Here is a 23491-nt window from a genome sequence, read left to right on the forward strand (position 1 = left end):
TTGTCTATAACAGATCGAATAAATTGATCGACTGACATTATTACATTGTGTAAACAAGGAATTCGTGCATGGCTAAATGGGCGCGGCCATTTTGTTCTTTAACGCATGCGCAATGGGAGTAATAGCGAATTGCTGCTTTATAAAACTATATTTGATTGGGTCCTTTGTAATCACTTTGGCCAATCAGTAGTAGTTTGTTAATCGGGCCACTGTTCGAAACAAAGCCAACATGGAGTGAACTGGCGCTCGCTGAAGCTGGAAAAAAATCTCACTGAAGGTACATCTAGAGGCTCCCGCGGTAAATGCTATTGATCGTCGTTATCTTTAACGCTCTCTTTCCCCGTTGCTCCTTCCTTTCGGCCCAACATCAATGCGATCGCAGAGTAGAGCTGCATGAAAATTACAGCAAATGTCATATCATCAAAACCTTTTCTTGTAGATCATCATCCGCTGACATTACATTATGGAAGGTTGTTATTTCATGTTCGATTTTTTAAACATCAAAACTAGCTCTTCATATCAAACGGCAGTTTCCCATCAAGTTGTGACTACAGGGACTGGTTTTTGTATTGGGAACCAAATTTGGATATTTCTTCGTGGTAAATTGGTTGCGTTGCCGATTTTGTCGACACGTTGTAGTGAAAACGTTTCTCCCAGATCTAGGTCTAATCACCCAGTCCAGTGCGACCATGTTAATTAGCATCTGCAGATGATATTTATACATGGAAAATGAGAGAAAATTCACATCGAAATCGTTATTGTTTGTGAACAATATTACTTTGGACTAATTTTGGACCATTGTGGGCCAGGTGTAAACTGTCAGATCTAGAATATCAGAGACTGCCATTATTGTGTTTTTGATTTTACATGTCTCGTTCCATAGGATCACTTTCCTGTATGATTTGTAACCTAATTCCACTTCTAAGTACTTTCAAGCTTTGATGTCCCATATAATATTCTCATTAAAAGTAAAATAATCACACTATTATTGCAATTTGTATATATAACTTCTTGAACAGAAAAAAGGCTTATTACTCATCTTTTTACCAAATCCCTGGAAGTTCACATTGTCTTGACACATCATCTCTTTGTTGTATTTGTTATGAAAATATTGCAGATCTTTAATGTTAGTAAGCATGAAAGGCAGTATCTGGTACTGGCATTTTGTGTCAGATGTCATGCATTCTGAGCTTACTCTTCTGGCAACCTCATAAAAATATCTTGTTCGTCTTTTGAACCCAAAAAATCATTTTCAATTTGCATTCACTATTAATAAAGTTAGTATGATGTTTACTGAAATTTTATGTTAGTGTAAAATATCTTTTCACATGTTTGACACAGGTTGAAATGTTATGATTTGGATATCGGTGTCACTAATTTGAATAGTTACTTTAGAATTACAAGTATCTTATTATCGTAATTATGGCATACTTGTGATTGTGGATATCACTGAGGGTAATTAAAATAATTCAACATAAACATGGCATGTCATCACTGGTCATCATTAGCAGGTAATACAATGCACATCATCCTTGTGATAATGAGGGGTATGTGATGTAGTCAAATGGAGAAAGTGTTGGCTAATCAATCAAAAGAGAAGTGTTTGATTTCCCTCATGGATGCATTCTGTGAACTATGTGGTATACCCCTTGTGTGATGCATAGTTGTGACATGTGTCAAGAACTCTGTCACAAGTGTATAGAATGGATGCAGAAAATATACAGTATAGGGGTGTTTCCTGTTCTCACGGGTTTCCTATTCTCGCGGTAAACACATTTTCTGCCGAGGTCGATGATGCGTGATACTTAGCGGTTGTTTACATCATTGACCAGTAACTAGGAAGTGGCCCAAGTCTGTGAATTATCAAATATGTGCAGTGTAACAAATACTCGTGAGTTTAACCAACTTGGAAAAATCATAACTCCCCCACCCCACACCCCCCCACCCTTCCTGATAAGATTCCCCTTCCTTACACCTAATAACGTTACTTTGTTACTTTCTCGTTGTACCACGAGAATAGGAGAGTCTCGAAATGTCAGCAGCGTCTGGAAATGTCAGCAGCGGAGGACCATGTTTTCCTTCAAACTCAAGTGAGATAATACACTTGATGGATCAAGCAGGTGATAGATGCAGATGTTAGAGTGGAAATCTCTTCATTTAAAAACAAGCATACATACGAAAAGAACTGTTTATATTATTTTTTAGCTGATATTTGTAAGTACAGCGAGAATAGGAGACGTCAGTATATACTGCGTTACGACAGATGCACATTATAATTCACCTTGCCACATTCTTGACAAGAAGTAAAATTATAAACTTCCTGTAAATAAAGTTATTATTGCTCTTACCGATAAGAAAACTACATCCTTTCACTAATTTTCTCTAAATATATATTTCCTGAAAGAACTTTAACGGTGGTTAAAGCAGTTTTGAATTCTACTGACAAGTTATTGTATGAGGACGCCGTCGGTTCCAAATGCATTACCGTGATTCAAATACTCAATAACACCCGGAAATTGGCCAACACATGATGTTTATCTCCTAAATATAATCCTTTCAGAGCTGATTTAACTGAGGATCCTTTTTGTGCCAGTAGTTGTTAAACATGCTAAATGTGACATGTGCTCCATTGGTGTGTGGGTGACCTAAGGAAAGATTATGAAAGCTTATTCTGGTCAAAACTGAAACTTTGCACAAACATGCAAAACTAGGTTTCATCTTGGGGGAGGGGACATTTGTTGAAAATATGAAAATGGACAGTGCATTAACTTGATTATTATTGACATTACATTTGTTATAATGATCATGAATATGAAACTTGGGCTCAGTATTACTCGTTGCACAGAGCAGTGGACTAGCAGCTAGTCTCTGAAATGGACATATTTTACTGAAAAAATGTTCATAGTGAAAAAACATAATATAATGAAATGGAGCCATGAGTTTTTCTTCATTTTCAGAGACTAAACAAATCTGTAGAGCGATAATTTCTTGGAATTTCTCAACACATGCAAAGATTCTTATCACCCATTACTGACACGCCACTGAAGGTGTATGTGACAGGACTTTTTATTGCCCCCAACATCAACCTACCCAGCCGGACCCTAACTCCCTCTCACAGTGGTGTGGGCAGCTCAGGGGAAGTATCAAGTGTCACAACCAGATAGCTCAGGGTTAGCATCTCTTGAGACTAATTCTATGGCTGGAAAACTGGATGTATCCAAAACTCCAACAAAGATATCAAATATAATTTTTCTGTCAAATCAAAATATTCTGTCTGCATTATAAACGGCAGTTTGATTGAAATCACATGGAACAGGAGAAAACTGTTTATTGGAAGTAGTAGAGTAGTAAACAGAGCCATGTTTTTGATTGAAATGTTTTGCAAGTAACAGTTAACAGGAAATGTTCAACACACACAGTGTGTAGAAAATGTTCACATGAGGTCACTCATATGGACAATACTTTGTGCTGTCTTGTAAAACCCTTTGAAAGACTGCCATCGATTTGTACCAGTCCTGTGGAACTGAAGTCACAAAACAACTGAGATAGAAAAAACAGTCTGTTGTACAGATACTGAAGCAAATATATCCAAGAAAACCCATGCAAGTCTAGAAAATGTAGCAAGTCTACATTCCCTTAGCTTCTGCAAATGAAGAAAGTCTCAGTCTCCATTTTATTATGTTATTCTTATTTTTTTACTATGACCTTTTCCCAGTAAAATATGTTCATTTCAGAGAGTAGTTGTTAGTCTACCGAAGACATTGTGAGTCAAGGGACTCACTCAGGAAGACAATATCCCAGGAAGGAAGATCAGGAATTTTGGATAAAAAATACCCCGACACATGTTGCCTGGCGATGAGAGGACAGGGCAGGAGGTCCTAGCCAAGTGTGGGGCCATGGGGGAGCTGTGGGGGAGCCTCTCCATGAATTTATACTAAACACCAGTGACAGCTAGAGATCAACCGATAATTACTAACCATATACTGGCTATGAATTCAACAGATTGGTACACACCCTGAAGCTATGGAAATCTAGACTTGCCACATTTTCTAGACTTGCATGGACTTTTTAGGATATTTATACTTCAGCGTCTGTACAACAGACTAAGAGTCTTACAAACCCTAGGAGAAGGTCCTGACAGCTAACTTTTCACATGACCAATCAGAACACAGCTCACCAAATCGCTGTAGTTTCATTCACACATACTGTTTGAACCTTTATCTCGAAAATGCTGGTATGTGAACGATTCCAAATGCTGTCTTCTGCACGATCACTTGTGAGTAATACACTTGCAGTTATTCACAACACTGAGTAAACAGTCGCAGAAAATAGCATTTTCATAAATATTCCAGTTTATCTTGTGGAAACATAAGCTAATAAGAGAAAATGCAAAAACACTTCCAGCAGAAACTCAAACTGAATTCTGAAGAATTGAAAAGATTAAACTAGTCAAAGGTGATTTTGAACAGGAACCGTAAGTCCTGTAGAACCCTAAATAGTAACCATTGAATAAGTGGTCAAATTCGTTCAGCCGTCTCACATTTGATTGGACAGTCATTTGCCACTGAAATGTTAACTGATGCCACCTTCTACAAGGGTTTTTTAGACTCAGTATAGCAGTGTAACAAATAATACTGCACCTATGTTTACTTAGCCTGAAATATGTAGGAACAGATATATTTCCAGGTATGGAAAAGAGGTTTGTTATTACGAAAAAGAACTCGCTATAGTAAAGATAAATTTGTAAGAATTATAAAGACAAAAAACATTGATGCCACTCATTCACATACACTAGTATAATCCCCAACCTAACATCATTCAGACAAGAATGTAAGGCTGCTGACTGGAAGACTTGGGACATTAGGAATGGTCACTACACCTGTTTTATATTCCTGATATTTTATTTGCGAAAAAATAGATTTGCTTTTGCTTCAGGCTTTCATAAAAATGTACGACTCTTGGCAGTATGGTTTTACTTGATGCATACATGTGGTTCCTGTACTTTCAAGTGCAAGGTTTGAGCGTGAGATACGTTGTTGTTTGTCTTTAAAAAGATAAGTCCCTGATGTGGCACCATTAAACATTTATGCAGCAACATTATGACGTCCTGATGGAAAACTGTCAGTCAACAATGCAAAGGAGTGGTGATAAAGCTGGAGCCATAGTCGCTGGTTTAACCTCAAATCCACATCGAGAGACTTAAAGTACTTGTTTTCTTCTGCTTGGTGCTTGTCTTTAAAGGGAAGACACAAGGAATGATCTGACCAAAAACAAGGCACAATTGTGAAAAGTGACCACTTTCACAATCAATGTCCTCTCTCATAAACATTTAAAGTGTTGAAGATGGTACCTAGAATTTACTCTGCCAAAGTCTTATTTTGCCAATTCTCCAAAAGGTAAAGAGTCCTCTGATAGTTACGTTTCAAATGATATTTTTGTTGGAGCAATGTATGCTGGACCAACCGGAATCAAACTGGCCATCTGAATCAAACCGGCCATCGGAATCAAACTGGCCATCGGAATCAAACTGTGTTATGTCAGGCTGTGAGTTATTTCCTTATTTTGTCCAAGCAATGAAAACACATAAAACTGTAAACATGATCCGGGATGAGTTTTCCTTAGTACCAGATATTGGAGGTTCAGTGATTGAGGGCTTGAAGTTTTGAATTTAGTTTTAAGCCACCTTTAGCAAATTTCCAGCAACACCACAACAGGGGACAGGAGAATGGGCATCACACGTTGTACACATGGGGAATCAAAGCAGGTCTTCAGAATGACAAGCAAACACTAACCATTAGGCCACCCCACTGCCCTGATAGTGTGTTTGAAACACTAGTTTTTCCAAATCAATATGTTTGTTAGTTTGTCAGCACTATTTATGCTTCTGATTCTCATTGAAGTGGAACAGGTTTACAATCAGATATCATCAAGCTGAAATAAATGTTTAAAGTTGTGTGAAAGCCAACTTTTTCACTGATTTATCAGAAACATCTCCATGTCAGTTCTATTTTTTTTTTAATTGATGTGGTTTGATGATTTCTGAGAAAAAGGTGCAATAAGATGCTGAGAAGATATTTTTTGTAATTTGATGTGTGTTCATCATATGCATGGATATTGATTATGTTCATGTGACACATATTTGATGCAGTACTTTGTTGCAGGTCCCCTATCCCCAAGCTCTGGGCCACACCAGTATTTTCCTTCCCAGTATTGGTCACAATAGGAACATGGATGAAAGCGTGCCCATATTGTGAGTATAACCAACCAAAGCTTATGGCAGCGGATTTACACTAAGCATTAAACAAGTCCAGTTTAGATGTGTGGATTAATATTTAATTTATGCAAATGCAGACAACTGACTCACTGTTTGTTTTGACTCAACAGTAATAGAATGCCTAGCGTCTGTGCCAGATGCTTTTGACTCTACCAGTAAGAACACCCCAGTTGAGACTTCTTGTGGAATTTTTATCTTTTTGCTTAAGATTTGACTTTTGATTGTGTGCAAATGGGCTGTAATAAAACAGCTAGTCATCCTTGCTTATTGCATCAATGAATAATGTACCAGTATACCACTCTTAAAGTGATGGAATGTGGGCTAAGGTCACTTTGTGGAAGGGAGCCCGAGACCAATTTACAACAACATTTTGTTCTTTTGTTTGGTTAGAATGAGACTGAAGTTACTGGTTCAGACAGTTACACACTCCATTTTTAATGAAGAGAATGACAATTATCACTGGCCATGTTGCATGGAATCACGTAATGACATTAAAGTAATACCATCCCCATCTTTATAAGCAGGAATACCTGTCATGGATAACACTTATCTGATATGAATAAACTCAGACTAAGTTAGAGGTTTAACTCATATCAGTTTGAAATATACCAAACTCATGTTCAGAATTCTATGCCACATCACTGACCGGACACAATCATGACATCTCTGAACTGAGGCCAGGGTCTGAAAATTTGTGCTGGTTCTGTGGTCCCTGACTTAGTGACGAATAGAAATTCATCATAAGTTTGTAGTGGTCCTGGAGGCTACTGAATTTTGTATTGATAGGTCATTAAATCTACAAACGTTCTTCAGACAACCGAAGAACAGACTGGACCACTAATTATTATCGACTCACTGGTTCTAATGTCTTGAAGGGAAATTTGAAAGTTTTTTCCCCCTGTTGAAGCTTGTTTGAAATAAAAGTTAAACTGTTTCTCAACCGGGCATGTTTAATGTTTTTGTATTTTGTAATCAAGATGTTCAAAACTCCAAGCCCATTCTGTTGTCCCAGTGTCTTCATGCTTCACTGTCTTCATACTTCAGTGTCTTCATACTTTATTGTTTTCATACATCACTATCTTTATACTTCACTGTCTTCATAATCCTTGTCACTGTTTTAGCTTCAGCGTTGGTAGTTGTTTCTGTGTAACTGTGTAAACAATATGCAACAACAAATATCAGTGTTATTTCTACTCTGCACCTGATAGATTTTCTGAAAAGAAAATCATTCACTTGATTATCTGCATATCTTTATCATGTATATAGTTTTACACCTAGCTTCAATTTTGATTTTTCATTAAGTGGCAAATAAGAGCATGTTTCACCAAAATAGAACATATTTTTGTCTGTTTTGACAACTTTGGCTTTCTGTGTGATTAGTGTTGTATAATCAAAACTGGGTTTTAGTAAACTTTTACACAGTAGTGATGTGCGTGCAGTAAGGGTGGAATGAAATATAAACACAATTGTATTTACTGTACCAAAGTTTTGCCGAGATTAAAAAAAGTAATCAGAGTAATTATAAAATCATACAGATCAGTAAGCTACACCATTTCATTACTTTAAAGGACCATCATATTTTCACTTTTGTCCCTTGAAAATAGTGATTGGGAACCACTGTACCCATAAATTTGACGTTAAAGGTAAATTCCTGCTATGAGTGTATTGTTGTGTGGGCTCTCATGTCAGTTGTGGGACATTGTGGTAGCCTAGTGGTTAAAGTGTTATGCTATCAGCCCGAGTTCATGTGTACAAAGTGTGAAGCATATTTCTGGTGTTCCCTGCTGTGATATTGCTGGGATGTTGCTAAAAGTGATGTAAAACTCACTCACTCACTCACTCACTCACTCACTCACTCACTCACTCACTCACTCACTCACTCACTCACTCACTCACTCACTCACTCACCGGTATCAGTTGTTTCCCTTGTTTCCCAGTGTATTGTGTCTAGTGTGTGTAGTCAGCTAGTCGTGATTATGTATGTAGTGAGCACTCACCAAGTACTCGTGGTTCAACCAAGTCAACACTGTCAGCAGTTTTACATCTACACTTACGTATAAAGAACGTAAATAAATTGTTCAAAACAACTTGGCCACTTTAGTTTGTTCACCAGTATGCTCAAAGTTTGTTGCAAGAGGCTATGTAAATACTAATTTGATCACAATGGCTGCCGAAACTGATTCTTTTTGGGGTAGTCATACAATGTTTCACTTTCAATAACAAACATTCACAAGAAGAAGTCTGTTCCATAGAACTTTGAAAAAACTCTACTAGCCAGAACATGGGTCTTTGTCATTACTAAGTCTTGGTATGTATATTGACTATACCAGGGATGGCAATTTGCCACTGATCCGCAGATTCAATCAAATTTATTTCAAACCGATCAATTTTGTGAAATGTCTGAAACCCCCATTTGATGACACAATATTAAGTTTTGAGCTGAAAACCGATTTTCCTGTTGCCAAACCTGCTGTACTCACTTGACCAAAGAACCCGTAACTAGCATTAGGTGTCAGACTAGTGACTAGCGTTGTCAATCAGTTGAAAATATCTACAATCAAGTCATACTTTCAACTATTGTCTGACAATGATTGAATAGGATGTGAACAGGTGCATAGCAAGACAGTTCTTTTGTGTAAGCCGGATAGGTTGCAGATCTATATATTTAGATGGTATTTAGAAACAATCATGTGTAAACCCAGGCTTTTATTTTTTACAGTGTTAGCTATGCCCCTGGTGAACATATTAAAGATATACTGGGCATGTATATATTACTGTATTTTGTGTTATTTGGAATGAAAAGGCTACATTGTACTTAGCTCCAGTAGCACTGTGTGCTGGTATAAACACAGCCATCCACTTGTTTGGATAGACTTGGACAGTTCAGGTGTAATATTGCTGATTAGGCAAACTGTTCTTCACGCTGTCACTGTATTGATGTAGCATGTGTAGTCTCAGCATGTTTGACATATACTTATTGCAGTACCCCAGCCCAGTTCCAACTCCCAGCCAGATTCCAACAGATACCCAACCCACTGCCCATCAACATGATGCGGCCGGGGCCTCCCGGCGCTATGGTCAAAGCATACAGTAGTATGATGTTTGACTATTGCAGCACGCCTGCTCAGTTCCAACTCCCAGCGGGGTTCCAGCAACTCCCTGACTCCATGCCTATCAAACAGGAGCCTCAGGAGCCTCATCCGTCTCAGCCTGCCCCAGGCAGTCAGCCCCCAACCAAGTCCAAGGCCAAGAAGAAGAAGGTTAAGAAGGAACCACAAGACAAGTGAGAGAATTGGATAACAATATATCATGGCATATCAGTGTATGAAACTCCTTCAAAACACAGGAAGCCCATAGTGCTTATAACTACAAAATGTTGCCGGCCCTGTTGACATGTAACCAGCCCCATATTAAATATAGCGAATTGAGATATGGCGTTAACAGAAAGTAATCAATGAATTACTTGTAGTGAGGTAAACTTAAACATATGCCAAAGCACATTTAATAAACCTTGACTTGGTGGTCACCGTTGATTCATTCAGTGTCACTGCCATCAGAAAAGAACATTATTCATTGGTTGAAAGCATTCTTGAGACCAGTCAGTACTAGACAGTTAGTGCTAAGTAAATGAGAAGGTTAATCTGTGGAAGTTACAGTTTTATTGATCATGAACTATGCAGACATCATTGAGTTACCACAGTTGAAAATTATTTTCGAAACATATCCCATAGTCATTGACATGGTCGAATATATACCCTTGGAAAATGTATTGGCGCACAGGGCCAACTATGAAATATAGTTGTACGCCCGCCATGTAACTAGCAAGCAGTAGGCCGCCAGGCAGACACTATTTCGTTCACTGGACAGATCTCTACAAGGAATAGTTAACAGGCAGTTTGCTCCAAAACTCTCCATTTGAAATGTGAGCGACAGGCCAACTTCTTGCTTTTGGTCTGGTTCAGTGTGCACTACCAACACGTAAAACGGAACCAATTCACGCTTTGATATGTTACAAATTCATTATGAAATGCTCATTTACAGCAAAATAGTTATAAAACTGACATATTTTTCACTTGTTGTTAGTTTACAGCATTATCATTCCTTCAATGTCTAAGTTCAATATGCACTGACATGATGGGTGATAATGAGCAAAACATCGTGGAAAATCGGCTTGTCATTTCCTGTTTACAAAACTAACAGGGTCAGTGCTGAGATTGAAATTTAGTATGAATATATTGTTTATATGATGACAAATTGGTAAGTTAGCAAGCACCAACATGCATGGGATTGCAATCACCAATCAAATGAAACATCCACATGAATTGTTCAAGTGGAATCTTCCCCATGATTTATCAATGTCTCCGAGAGAGGTAGTGAAATTACATCATATTTGCTTGCTCACACACTCATTCCCTCTCTCTGAAATGACTCTGTAGGGCACAGGTCGAGGAGGGAGAGGATGGGAAGGCCCCGAAGAAGAAGTTAAAGCAAGAGAAGATTACGGAGCATCTCACAGTGAAGAAGAAACGTGACCGCTTCAATGGCATGCCTGAAGAAGAGGTGGTTCTGAGACTGTTGCCAGATCATTTGGTGGAAAATCTGGACATTGTGATTGTAAGTGAAGCACACTGAGAACAAGCTATTAAACATTCAATATTCCAAGTTTATCAGGGTCCTTGAACTTTCATGATATAGTGTTTGATTTGAGACCCACTAACTTTACCATCTTAGGCCACTTTGTTTAGATTTCTATATAAATTCTCGATTTATGATGAAAGATTGATCAAGGCATCTCAACTTCAATTTGTTGATCAGGATTTACCTGATACTGACAGACATGTTTCTATGGAAACTACTTAAAAGTTCTGTGTCATTTTACTCAGATTTGTGCTAATTTGTTTTGTTATCTTGGCATCACATGCACTATGTATGAATAATTACATATCTTTTAAACTGTCACCCAAGTATTGAGACAAATAGCCATTTAGTTTAAGTAAATTAAACCAGTATAAGCAGTATTACGAGTGATACTGAACCTAACTTTACTGAAGCTGATTGCCATTGAAACTACTTTTAGTGGCAGATTTCATTCCTACAGACATTGTTGGATCAATCAGCATTTCCATTTTGAGTTGAACTGATTTGAAACTTACAATAAACATGTTAGTTATACCACCTTTATGATATTAATCCGTGTTAGAATATGTTGTCTGTAAAACTGGGCTCAAGATGATTTTTCAACATCAGGACTACATACTTTCATTTTTTCAATTTAGTTTTACGAGAAAAACTTAAGAGAACATTTAGACTACTCAGTCACATTTTATGGAGTGTGATATTAGTTATAGTTCATTCATTATTCATATGATTCCCCAAACACAAGGGAAACCTCAATGTGTAGCTATATCATAAATTCGACTTTGGGACAGTGCTTGAAATCAGATACAACTACGTCTATAAGTGATTATAAGACCATGGACCATTGTTTCAGTGCGTATCTGGTACGTTTTCTAAAATATTTCCTACAATAATTTGGTGCATTTTTGTTAGGTTAACCGAACATATGACAATACAGCCCATATCTGGAGCCTTGTGTAGTACATGCATTTCATAAGAGGCTTTGGGTGATCAGGCTCTATAACTTAGCTTCAAGATGTCGTTGCATCGATGTAGGTTGAGCAATGCTCATGTTTTTGATTATTTGATGCTGCCATACAGCTTGAATACTGCTGAGTGAAACAGTAAACAATAATCAAACCAAATGGTATTAGCTATACATAATAATCACTACATTCCTCTGTCCAGGTTGGAATCAATCCAGGACTGTTTGCTGCCTACGTTGGACACCATTATGCTGGGCCGGGAAACCATTTCTGTAAGTGCACCGAAACTCAAAATAATCCATCAGCTTGGTAGCATGTGAGTTTAGATTTATGCCGCTTTTAGCAACATCACGGCATTGTATTCCGGAAATTGGCTTCACACAAGTGGAGAATGTCGATGTGGAGAATCGAACACAAGTCTTTGGTATGATGAACGAATGCTTTAACTGCTGGGCTACCCCATGGCCCCTCCATCTACTTAGTGCAATGACATAATGTACATTCTGCTCTCTTTTCAAAAAGAAATTTAAAAAAAATAAGCAATAAAAGATTGAAGGTAACAAGTCCAGAATCTTTTTACACAAGATCCGATATTTTACCAATTTTAGAATCAGTCAGTGTAAATATAACAAATATAATTATGCCGATGGAAAAGAAATTAGTCACAGGATAGTTTAGAAGAATGCCCACACAATATTTTTCTCCATGCATATATCTCTAACAAATTTAGATCACATAGTGACACGTAACTTTACCCTCTTCTTCCAGGGAAATGTCTGTACCTGTCAGGTCTGATCCCAGAACCCATGAATGCTTACCAGGATCATGAACTTCCCAACTTCGGCATTGGCTTCACAAATATTTGTGCTAGAACAACAAGAGGAAGTGCAGATCTGAAGAGGTAAGGGACATAACTCTCACTCACTTCCTGAAGTGGCCTTTAGAAGCAGGTATGATAAAGAGGAACACTAGCAAATACATGTTGTCTCTCCATAAAAACTGTTTCTCTTCTATCTTGCTCTATAATAAACAGTTTTAAGACAAGTTGGGTACAGATTGTGGAGGTCATACAAGTCAGTTATGGTCTGAACCTTATACATGTACACTGAAGGAAAACAGTAATGTGAAAATACTAGATTTGCAGTAAGCATTGTTTATTACTATCATGACAATATGACCAGCTTCAGTTTGTGCAACCCTGCATAGTTCTTCCCACATTAAAATTTCCAGTCACAGAACTGACATGCCGTTTTTATTGCAGGAATGAAATCAAGGAGGGAGCCAGTATACTGAGGGAGAAACTACAGAAATACAAACCAAAGATTGCGGCATTTAATGGAAAAGGTAACTCATTCTTATAGAAAATGGCTGTTACTTTTTGAGCGATCAGTTCAGTTATCCCCTGCCACAAGGTGAGATGTATTTATCATACTACATTACTCGCCTGTATAGTGTGTGTAAAGCAAAATCAAGTACAGTTGTGCCCCGTTTATCCAAACACTTGTGTTTTTATTGAAATAGTCTGGATAAGCGAATTTTCGCATACTGTAAACTGTCTTATTTCCACGCCTTTAAATTTTTGCGAGTGATGGTCACTAAACCTTTTCATGCCTTCTTATTTTCGCGAGGTGATCTTGTTACAGGAGCGTTTCTAAATGTTTTTACATGACACGTAGGTGCGTGACCACTGAGCTGTTATAAAATAAACGATTTGCAAAGTGATTTAACAACAAATTGATGTAATTGATTTCAGAATTAATTCTTTTTAATTAGGTGTTAGAGCAATGAAAATAGACTGTGACTGAGCAGTGTTAATCCAGATTAGCCCAGCGGTGACACGTGATTGAGCAATGACACCTGTATTGTTTTTGTGTTGTTCACTTACCTGAATAGAGTGTATGATACATCTATATTATCGCATGTTTTTATTCTCGCGTCATGAAGTGTGATGCGAAGTTCGCGAAAATTAAACGGTCGCGAAAATTTGGCTGTTTACAGTATCTGAACCACAGTCCGTATGTACAAAGAAACGTACAAAGAAATGAACATAGTAGGCATCAGGCATAATCTTTATTTATTACATATAAACAAATATCAGTGCATACATAAAATGTCTCATGCCTGTTCATGCAGTTTTGCTCGCTTGAAGAAATCAGTCATAGCTTTTTGCACTGGCTGTGTAGAAAAGCGAGAGGACTTTCACTGGTCAGTTCGTCACTGTCGACATTCACAAGATCATTGGCAGTAACAGTCACAGTTGCAACTTGTAGGATCATAGTGCATCAACAAGGCCATGTACTCTTGTGGGTCCTCATTAGATTGGATAATATCCACATGACGAAAGCAGTTAGCAATTGTCTTTTCGCTCACATCTGTTGAGACTTTGCTTGATCATCCGGATTAATTAATTATAGTAACAAATTGACACATCTCAAAATTAACTCAGTGTCACCATGCTACTCAGAAGTAGTTAATCTTCTCACGCTTCAAAGACTGCCGACTTGTTTCATGTTATGGCACACAAGGCCCTCAGTAATTGCGTGTGTAAACATGCAGGTGCTCAGCCATCCAGATATACGAGACAAAAAACGGCACATAATTTAGTGTTTTGTAAGTGAAAATGACAGTACGGTTGTGGAAACCGGATTTACTGATAGGTGAGTAATTTTACAACGTTGTGAATTCGTTTTAATGAATTTTTGTTTGGAAGGTGAGTTTTCCGGATATCTGAGGTTCGGATAAAGGGGGCACGACTGTACCTAAAGTGAGTCCCTGAAAGCCAGGGGAAATTTAAGTTAAATTCTGGACATAATGAGATTAATAATGGCATGAAACACAGAAAGAAGCCATTCAAAATTCCCCACTAGACCACAGGATAAGTGAGTGAACAATATTTAGTGGTCCAGTCTGAACTTCACTGGTCCAAAATAACATTCACAGATTTACTTAAATATCAATTGAAATTTCATTGGCCACAAAGCACTGAGGTGATCATAAGTCACTAAGGTAACCTAAGTGTAATGTTAACTTTTTAAAGACTGCCTCATGAAAAAATGAGCACTACAAACTTATCATTCAGTGGTCCTGATGAATTTTTACGAGCCGGGGACTGCTGGAGCAGCTTAAATTTTTAACACTGATGAAAGGTGATCAGGGTGACTAGTATGGTTTTGCGTTTCTTTTAGCAATATTTCAGCTTTATCACAGCAAGGACACCACAACTGTGCTCCTCACATTACACCCACATGGGGAATGGAACCCGGGCCTTCAGTATGGCAAGCAAATGCTTGAACTACTTGGCTACCACAGGTACTCATTGTCATGTTTATCAAATACTTGTGTCACTTCCAGATGTTTGGTGTTTTTGCAGGTATATATGAGGTGTACTGTGGCCACAAGAACTTCATTCTGGGTAAACAACCTGAGCCAGTGGAAGGAACAAATACAGTAAGTGAAGACAGGACAGCTGTACAAGAATTCAGACTGTTTAGCCAGTGTATTACGTAAGGTCCATCTGACCACCTGAACTAGCCAGCCAGATGGCCTGGTGCAAATTTTAGATGTTTCAAAAACTTTCATACATCTGAGTGAATTCTTGGTGTCTGGTCTGGTTAAATCCATTTTGGGCTGGAAACAGTTTGAAGTTACCAGCCCTGGTATCTGGCTGGGGTTTCAGCTTATTTCATACAGTGGCTATTGCACACAGCTACTTGAAGCTTCAGTAATTCTCTCATCCCAGTAGCAGACTTACCATTATGAAATTGTTAAACAGATGGTTGTTGTTCTGTTCATATATATCAGTTAACATATTGAACTGAACCATTTTCCAAACAATATGCTATTTTTATAAATAAAACATAATGCTGTGTTCATTGTTGTCAGATGGTATATGTGATGCCGTCGTCCAGTGCTCGATGTGCTCAGCTTCCAAGAGCTGTTGACAAAGTCCCTTTCTACTTGGCCTTGAAGAAGCTGCGGGACCACTTGCGAGGAGACCAACCAATCCTTGATGACTCTGAAGTCTGTTTTCCGAACCTGGAACTCAAGATCAAAACTGAGCCCAAAGTTGAACTTGATGCTGATGGCCAACCTATCAAAACTGAGCCAAAACCAAAAGCTGAAGCAAAACCCAAATCCAAAGGCAAGAAAAGTAAAGCCCAAAGTCAGTCCCAAACTAGTCAGCCCCAGAACATTCCAGTACCAACTAGTCCTGGTCAGACGGCCAATGAGATGTGGTCTGCAGTGAAGCAAGAGAAGCCATATGACCCAAGTGAGTATGGCGGACAGCCTTATGGCACTCCGATATCTGCTGCTTGTGCTGTTCCCCTGTCCACTCAAATGATGCCAGTGTATCAAAACACTCACATATACTCCCAGCCAAATGGACAGAGTAGCACACAGAGTCAAATAGCCATCCACAATGGCACAAAGTCCACAACTCAAGATGATATGGGAAGGACTGTACCAAGCACAACAGCAGTTTTCTACCCAGCTTCAGCACAGCCGATGTACCAAGGGCAGATGTACTCCCAGGGGTCTTTCTTACAACAGTTACAGGAACCGAACCTGACCAATGACACAAACTCACAGACCTGGCAGTATCCCTCCTTCTCAGCCAACCAAATCCTGGATGACAGCTCAGCCAATAAGACAACAGAAGGCAATGATTCATCTGAAGTTGTCCAGATCAAAACAGAACCTGAGGATTATGGCTATACTGAGATTCCTTTCAACAGCATGTAGCAGTCATCATTGTGTACACGTATCATACAAATATGTCTGTCAGTTCACGAGATGGCGTACAGCTCAGGGTGTTTTGCAAAACCCATCATCGTGCTATGACTGGTGTAACTGATACTTTCAGGTGTAATGTCAGATTTCAAAGCTCCAAGTCACTGGTGATTAATTTGAAATGAAGATAAATAGCATATCATCATTGTGACTGTGTCAGATATTACTGACATTACAGCAAGGATTTATCTGGATCTGCTCACATGCTGATATTTAGCCCCCAATCAGTAAATGTCAGTAAAAATCTTAAATTGAATGAAGTTTTTTCCAATTGCTGTTTTCATAGATTTAAAATTAGAAATTCTGTGGCTGTATTTTTCAAATAGAACACTTTTTTCTTTTCTTTTTTGGATTGAAAACAGAGAGGCCAATAAATTGCAAATTGCTTAAAATCTGGCGTAAATTCCTGTCAGGCTTATGGTTGTGAAAGATATTCCTATTCAAGGTTTGTTTGAGTTTCCAGACAGCAAGCGTCTTAGAATGAAACTTGTAAATCTGAAAAATGGGCATTAGCAGATGTTAAACATACCAAACAGCAAAAGAAACGCAAGTTTCCAACATATGAAACCTCATGAATTAAAAGTAAGCATTCTTGTGTATGTCTTTTATTTAAAAACTTGAACATCTCCACCCCCCAACCAAAAAACGAAAACAGTTGCATTTGTTTTCCTGTTCACTATATCAACAGACCATGGACATGGAAGCAGATAGAAATCTGACTTTGCACCATTATAGATAGACTTCTGGCAGACTGCTGTGGAGGAAACGGCCTTGATATATTTGCATAGATTTGTGAGAGATTAATATTTACTCATATCCTCCTGTTAATAATCATGTTCCATGTCATAATTGATCTCATTCTAGGCATTACTGTCTGAAGTAGTCCGAAGGTGCAACAGAACTCGATAATAACTTCTGAATTTGCACACTCTATGCCAAGGCAAGTCTTGAAAATATCAAGCGTTAATACACACATGTGAGTGTCTGACCTAACACATTCGACTCAACTTGAAATGCCTGAAACATTTGTTTTGTTTAAGTATGTTGAAAGGATGCTTTTTTCCATTTGTAACAAATGGGAAGACTTGATCTACAGTTTGTACCAGTGCTGAACTGACCTCAGTGTATTTGTATTTTCATCACAGTGCTGTTGTGGTTACCATGGTTACTGGGGTATGGAAATAGTTGCATTATTTAGTTTGATTTTTTGTTAACTCTGAAGAACTGAAACATCCATGGGTCTGACATATATATTTTACAATGATCTATTTTCATTACAACATACTGATTACAACACCACTTTAGACAAAGAAAGTGTTTTATGTCTAAAGTTAATGTTAGTCTTAAGATGCATCAGTGTACATAGATATGGACCATCTTATGTTGACTAAATAGGATAAAGAATATTTAATAATATAAATACAGAATTATGTAAAATAAAAGCTGGCTTGTCAAACCTGTGTATTGTAAGATTAATGTTGGGAACACAAACATGATTACACTGTGGTTAGTATTCATGATTCTTTAATCTGTAATTTAGCAAATCAAGAAAACTTCGTTTTGAAGACTTGTATGTGGTTTAACAGGGTGTAGTTTTGAGAATATTTGTACTTGCTTTATCAGAAGTGAATATTCTGTTCAATTTTTCTGCCCCTTTTTCATGTTCTATTTACTGCACCCTTTCAACAATGAAGATTGCTTTCGGGTAACAGGAATACTTGTGTTTGTGCCATCAACTTGAAGTCAGCAATTCTGTTGGTGCTTTATGCATTGTTTTCATGGGTAAGGTCAACAAGAACTGTCAAATCATGAACACCAGTTTTTTATATCATGATTGTAGATGATAGATTGTTCATAACCTGTGTGTTAAATCATGATATTCTCCAAGTTATTTTCAATTGACCTCATACCTAATGAATGTTTGGTGAAGCCCAGCAATATTACCTAACCACTGTTTCCACAAGGTTTGACAGCAATGCCTACAAGCCCCACGTTTCCGTTGGTTCCACGCACCTGAGACTTTGTGAATATCATTTTACATTGTGCTTACTTCTCTTGTAATGGCAATATGCTGAAAAGCATTTTCAATTTGTCCATATTTCACACTTATGGTTCAGTGCTTGAGGATGCATAAATCATTGTATTTATATTGTCTGTCATGGTTACCATGGTTACCAGGGCACTATTAATTTTATTTACAAAAACAAACTTTATAAAGAAGTTAATATTCATAATTTCTGCATATGGCTCTTCCATGATGTTAGGAGAAGAGGCCCATGAGGCTGAGTCACAGGGTTGTGTCCCTTAGCAGTGAAAGGATCAACTAATTGTAGGATCCTTTTTGCCTAAAAGGCAAACGCTTGGATTACACAGAAATGGTAAATATCTAAGAACAGTGTCATTTAAACTCACTGCTGCAAGGCAATATTTTTGAAAGTTTCAATGTGAGTTTATATTTCAACAGTATTTCAGCCCGGTCGTGAGTTAAATTTTCAAAGTAAGCCCTGGTAAGCAGACATCAAGTGAGCAGAAAGACGCGTTCAACATTTCTTCATGTCCCGTCAATATCTGTACTGTATATACATCACCAAAATGAATTGTTCAGACGCTGTTGTAATTTGATGGATATTGATTTTTTACAGTGTACAGTTTACTGTTGTAAGTTGTTTATTTGGTATGTGTTGTCTGATTTTATGATTTTGTTGACTTTTTAGGTAAATTGTAATTAGAAATATTAGTCTTTATATTGGAATTGTACAACTCAGCTACAATTTACGTTTTTATCTTGCTGGTTGATATCTGTTTGATTAAGCAATGATATGTTAAATACATTATGGGCTTATGAGGCATTTTATTGTTTTCTTATATTTAAGATCAGTTTACTGACTTAATCAAAATTAGAATCAATATTGTTAGAGAACAAACGATTGCAGTTTTTAGCTACTAGTTTAGTTGTTTTGCGAAGAGAATGGATATTTTAATGAAGCATTTCAGCTGTTTTGAGTCATGTGGCATTATTTCGTAAGAACTGTCAAGATTTGTCTCATGTACTAGCTAATTACCAGGTGTTTGCGGTTACAGAAGCATCATCTTTTTGTATATGAAGAAATTAGAAGGACTACTTAAGGTTACAACTGAATCTAAGGTCCATCACGAAGAAGATAACTAACAAATGACTATTTTGCCTAGTATGACCCATGTGTATTTTAGACCATTACCAGAAGTACACTTCAAGTTCCATTATATTAACCAATGTCCACGGTGTTTGTATGTCACAGTACGTATTTTGTGGTTGTGTTGGGTGCTTTTAATGAAAGTTGTTGAAGTGAAATTTAAGAAACAAATCTGACAGAACTGATTCACTCTTTGGGACTGCTACAAACACGACCACTGTACTTCAGTGGAAAGACATCATCCATTACTCATTACTTATGTTTTGGTGCAAGTTGTAACTGAGAAACAGGATCGTTTATGTTTGGTCTTTGAATTATTTGGTCCTGTAATGAATATCCACGATATAACTGCTTCAAAATTTTATACATCAATGCAGTTACTGTTTTGTGATATTCCAATCTTTCTAAACAGTTTTAAATGGAATACCTCCTTATCATGCATTTAATGGATGCACATTATTTTGTCATCTTAGTATGTGGACTTGTCACAGTGATTGCGAGAATGTGAGTCAAATCTAGCCCAGAATTGAAAAGGAATGTTATCTTTTAGACAGTTGCCTGTTTGACTTTGGGATAGTCTGACATCTTTAGTTTATAGTACAAGGACAAACATGTAACCTGAAAAATGTTACCTGGTCTCAGCATAGTTCTGCAAGGATGTCTATCCTCTCTAGGTATAAACAACCTATGAACTCGTTCACTTTATTCTTCCACTAGTGTAACTTCAAACAAAGGAAATACGTACACAAACATCCCAAGTAAGCACTTTTGCCAACTACCAATTTCTGCATGAAAAAAACATTAATTTTACTGTGAATTCATCTGTGTACTTGATGGTGTATATAGTGCCTTCTTTGTCCTAGAGCAGAACATGTATGCTTGCTTCGATGAGGATGCGAGAAATGTAGTAGGTGTTAATAAAGCTGTCTCTGTTACCTTGTAATTTTAGGCAAGTAAAAAATTGTTACCATCTGTAGTATTTTTCAAATCATGAAAAATTCAAATCAAAGGAGAATTTTTTTTCACGTCATCTAAAGATAGCTATCTTGATTCAATATGTATCTATTTCCCAGATTGTTTTGTCTTCCAAAGTTTTTGTGTCTTGCCAAAATTTTGGGTGACTGATTTTGTTAAAAATCAACAATGGCCAGTTTTGATCCTTAAAGATATGTTGTTGTATATTAATGCACACATACTACTAGATATTTGTAATAAGCACCAAAATAGTTATCCTCTGCAAAAGGTTTGATCCTTGGCAAATAGAGTGTACGATGATGTGTACTGTTTAAGTTACATTTTAGTCCATGTACACTGGTGTCACCATGGTGACATTTCCTGAAATGAAATCGTGTTGCACATGACATTTCATACTTTCCTACTCCAAACAGAAATCAGTGCAATATATTTTTTGATGCAAGTGCATGTTCATTTATCTCACGATTAGGCCACTGAGTTCTTGGCTGGAAATTATAAATGCCATTGTCATCAAGGTTGCCATGGGTAGCTCATAAACTGTTTTGACATGACAATATTGTAAGTTTACTAAGGCTGAAGGAGATTAACACTCATGTTTATGATAGCTTTGTGGAACTTATCCAGCTTGATCTTTAAAGGATCACTGAATGTGGCTATTGTATGTCCATCTTCTCCCCCCAGGGTGGAAGTTAAAGGGAATCGAGAATCCTTGAGATTTCATCCTTTTTTGAATAACCTTAAATCATGTTTGATTTTAATCACTTTACGGTATAGGAATGACCCATACCAGTAACGACACAGTGGGTTAATAAAAGATTTAATATTAATGTATTTCACTGATATTCTTAATCATGATTAATGACTCATTGCCTGTTCATCAAGCTTGAATTGTTGGTCAGGCGGTTCATGACATTGTTACCTATTAAATTGTATGAACACATTTCTCATACTTTCACAGAAAGTCAAACCATTACCAGCAGTTGGTAACTTCAGGTCAAGTATTGATAACTTAGGTTCGCTGTTGAAAACTTCAGGTCAGCCGTTGATGAGAAAAAAGCTACAGAAAAAAGAAAACACCTTCATGTGCATGAGAAGAATTTCAGTGTATTCAGATAATGAAAACTGGGTTTACTTTTACACCACAGTCAGCAATATTCCAGCTATATGGTGGCTATCTGCAAAAAAATTAAGTTTAGACCAGATAATCCCGTGATCAACATCATGAGCATCGATCTGTACAATTGGGAACAATGGCATGTCAACCATGCCAGCGAGACTGACCACCCAATCTTTTTAGTCGCCTCCTACAACAAGCATGGGTTACTGAAGATCAATTCAAACCCGAACATTCATGGGCTAGAGCTGGATCGTTTAGTGATGGAGTTCTGCTATAAACATGAATCAGTTAACTGAAAGTTGCATCATATCAGTATCAGCTTCTTCATGATGATAAAGGTAACACAGCATATGTTGCTTTGTATTATATGCAGTAATTTATTACATTGCATCATTGTATCATGATGCATCCCAAGCAAGTCCAGAACAAAACAGTTTATTTGGCTAGTAGTTTCTTTGTAGCCAACCATCTCTCCATAGACTTCTAACATTATAGATATATAGTTTAGTATTTTGATGAAGTTCTAGTAGGTGTCTTGTTTTATGTTATTGAAGATTTGAATGTGGATGTAGACTGAGTGATATAATTGCTGAAAGTCGGCCTGTGTTTCCTTATACTAACTGTTTAAAGTGTTTGTTGATATACAATGTTTAGCTTTACATATTTATGTGAACTAAATTATGTGAATCAGATATTGTACTGTATATGTATCACCCTTTTTATGGTGAACAAATGAAATATAGTTTCATAGCATTTTACAAATGTTTTGTTGTTTTGTGATTAGTGATGTCTATCTGCCTTGGGAGGAGATAATTATTTTTTCTGCAAATCTGCATGTTTATCAGGAATGGCAATTTTCCATGTCAGCAGATTTCTACTGATTTTATTTCTAAACTGGTTACACATTGTGTCATTGAGTGATCGAGTTAGTGAGTTTAGTTTTATGCCTACTCAACTATATGGCGGCTGTAAGTAAATAATCAAGCCTGGACCAGTAGATTTGTATGGCAAGCATGGGTTGCTGAAGGCCTATTCTGCCCAGTACATTGTGTCATTGAACTTGATATTTGATGACCGTTGTGTTTATCGCTGAAAACAGATCATCCCTGGTTGACATCCCTGGTTAAATCATTGTTATGTGATCCAGCTGCCTGCCTGTGTTAATGATTTCACAATAGGTACGTTTGTTTGCTACCAGATAAATTTCACCTTGTTGGGAAGTACACTTCACAATATGTTCACAATGCCAGATTAAAATTCCTGCCCTACGGTCTAGAAGCAGCAAGACATTAGCGGCTTGTAGGAAACATTACCGTGTTAGTGTAATTAAGATATTATTTACCAGATAAATTGATAGCCCGTGGCATAACAGTTAAAATATAACGAATATTCCATGTTTAATGAATGCCATTTTATGCATACGCAAAATTATTGCAATCTGGGAATCGCACAAGCTGTAGCTTATATCATATGACCCCATGTTGTGATTAAGGAGAAAAATGAACATGCCCTTACGTGTCTTTGTGAGCAGTGCCGCTAGATAAACTCAACATTTGCG

The 23491-nt window shown here is 37.4% G+C and overlaps 1 protein-coding gene across 3 annotated transcripts; it reads left to right on the forward strand.

The window, feature by feature from the left end:
- Positions 1-208: 208 nt before the first annotated feature.
- On the forward strand, positions 209-22695 carry LOC137296531 (G/T mismatch-specific thymine DNA glycosylase-like). 3 transcript variants are annotated; one of them, XR_010957648.1, is made up of 10 exons: positions 209-298; positions 6162-6250; positions 9390-9557; positions 10711-10888; positions 12080-12149; positions 12646-12778; positions 13139-13221; positions 15248-15324; positions 15760-17792; positions 17854-22695. XR_010957648.1 is itself a non-coding variant. In XM_067828331.1 (9 exons), the coding sequence occupies exons 2-9, from the start codon at positions 6228-6230 to the stop codon at positions 16618-16620; spliced, it is 1593 nt and encodes a 530-aa protein (XP_067684432.1). In that variant the 5' UTR covers positions 209-298; positions 6162-6227; the 3' UTR covers positions 16621-22695. The 3 variants fall into 3 exon arrangements, 1 of the variants encoding a protein (XP_067684432.1); XR_010957649.1 differs by having other exon boundaries at positions 213-277; XM_067828331.1 differs by having other exon boundaries at positions 15760-22695.
- The last annotated feature ends 796 nt before the right edge of the window (positions 22696-23491 follow it).

Source organism: Haliotis asinina, chromosome 9 (genome assembly GCF_037392515.1).
Source record: "Haliotis asinina isolate JCU_RB_2024 chromosome 9, JCU_Hal_asi_v2, whole genome shotgun sequence".
Lineage (NCBI taxonomy): Eukaryota > Metazoa > Mollusca > Gastropoda > Lepetellida > Haliotidae > Haliotis > Haliotis asinina.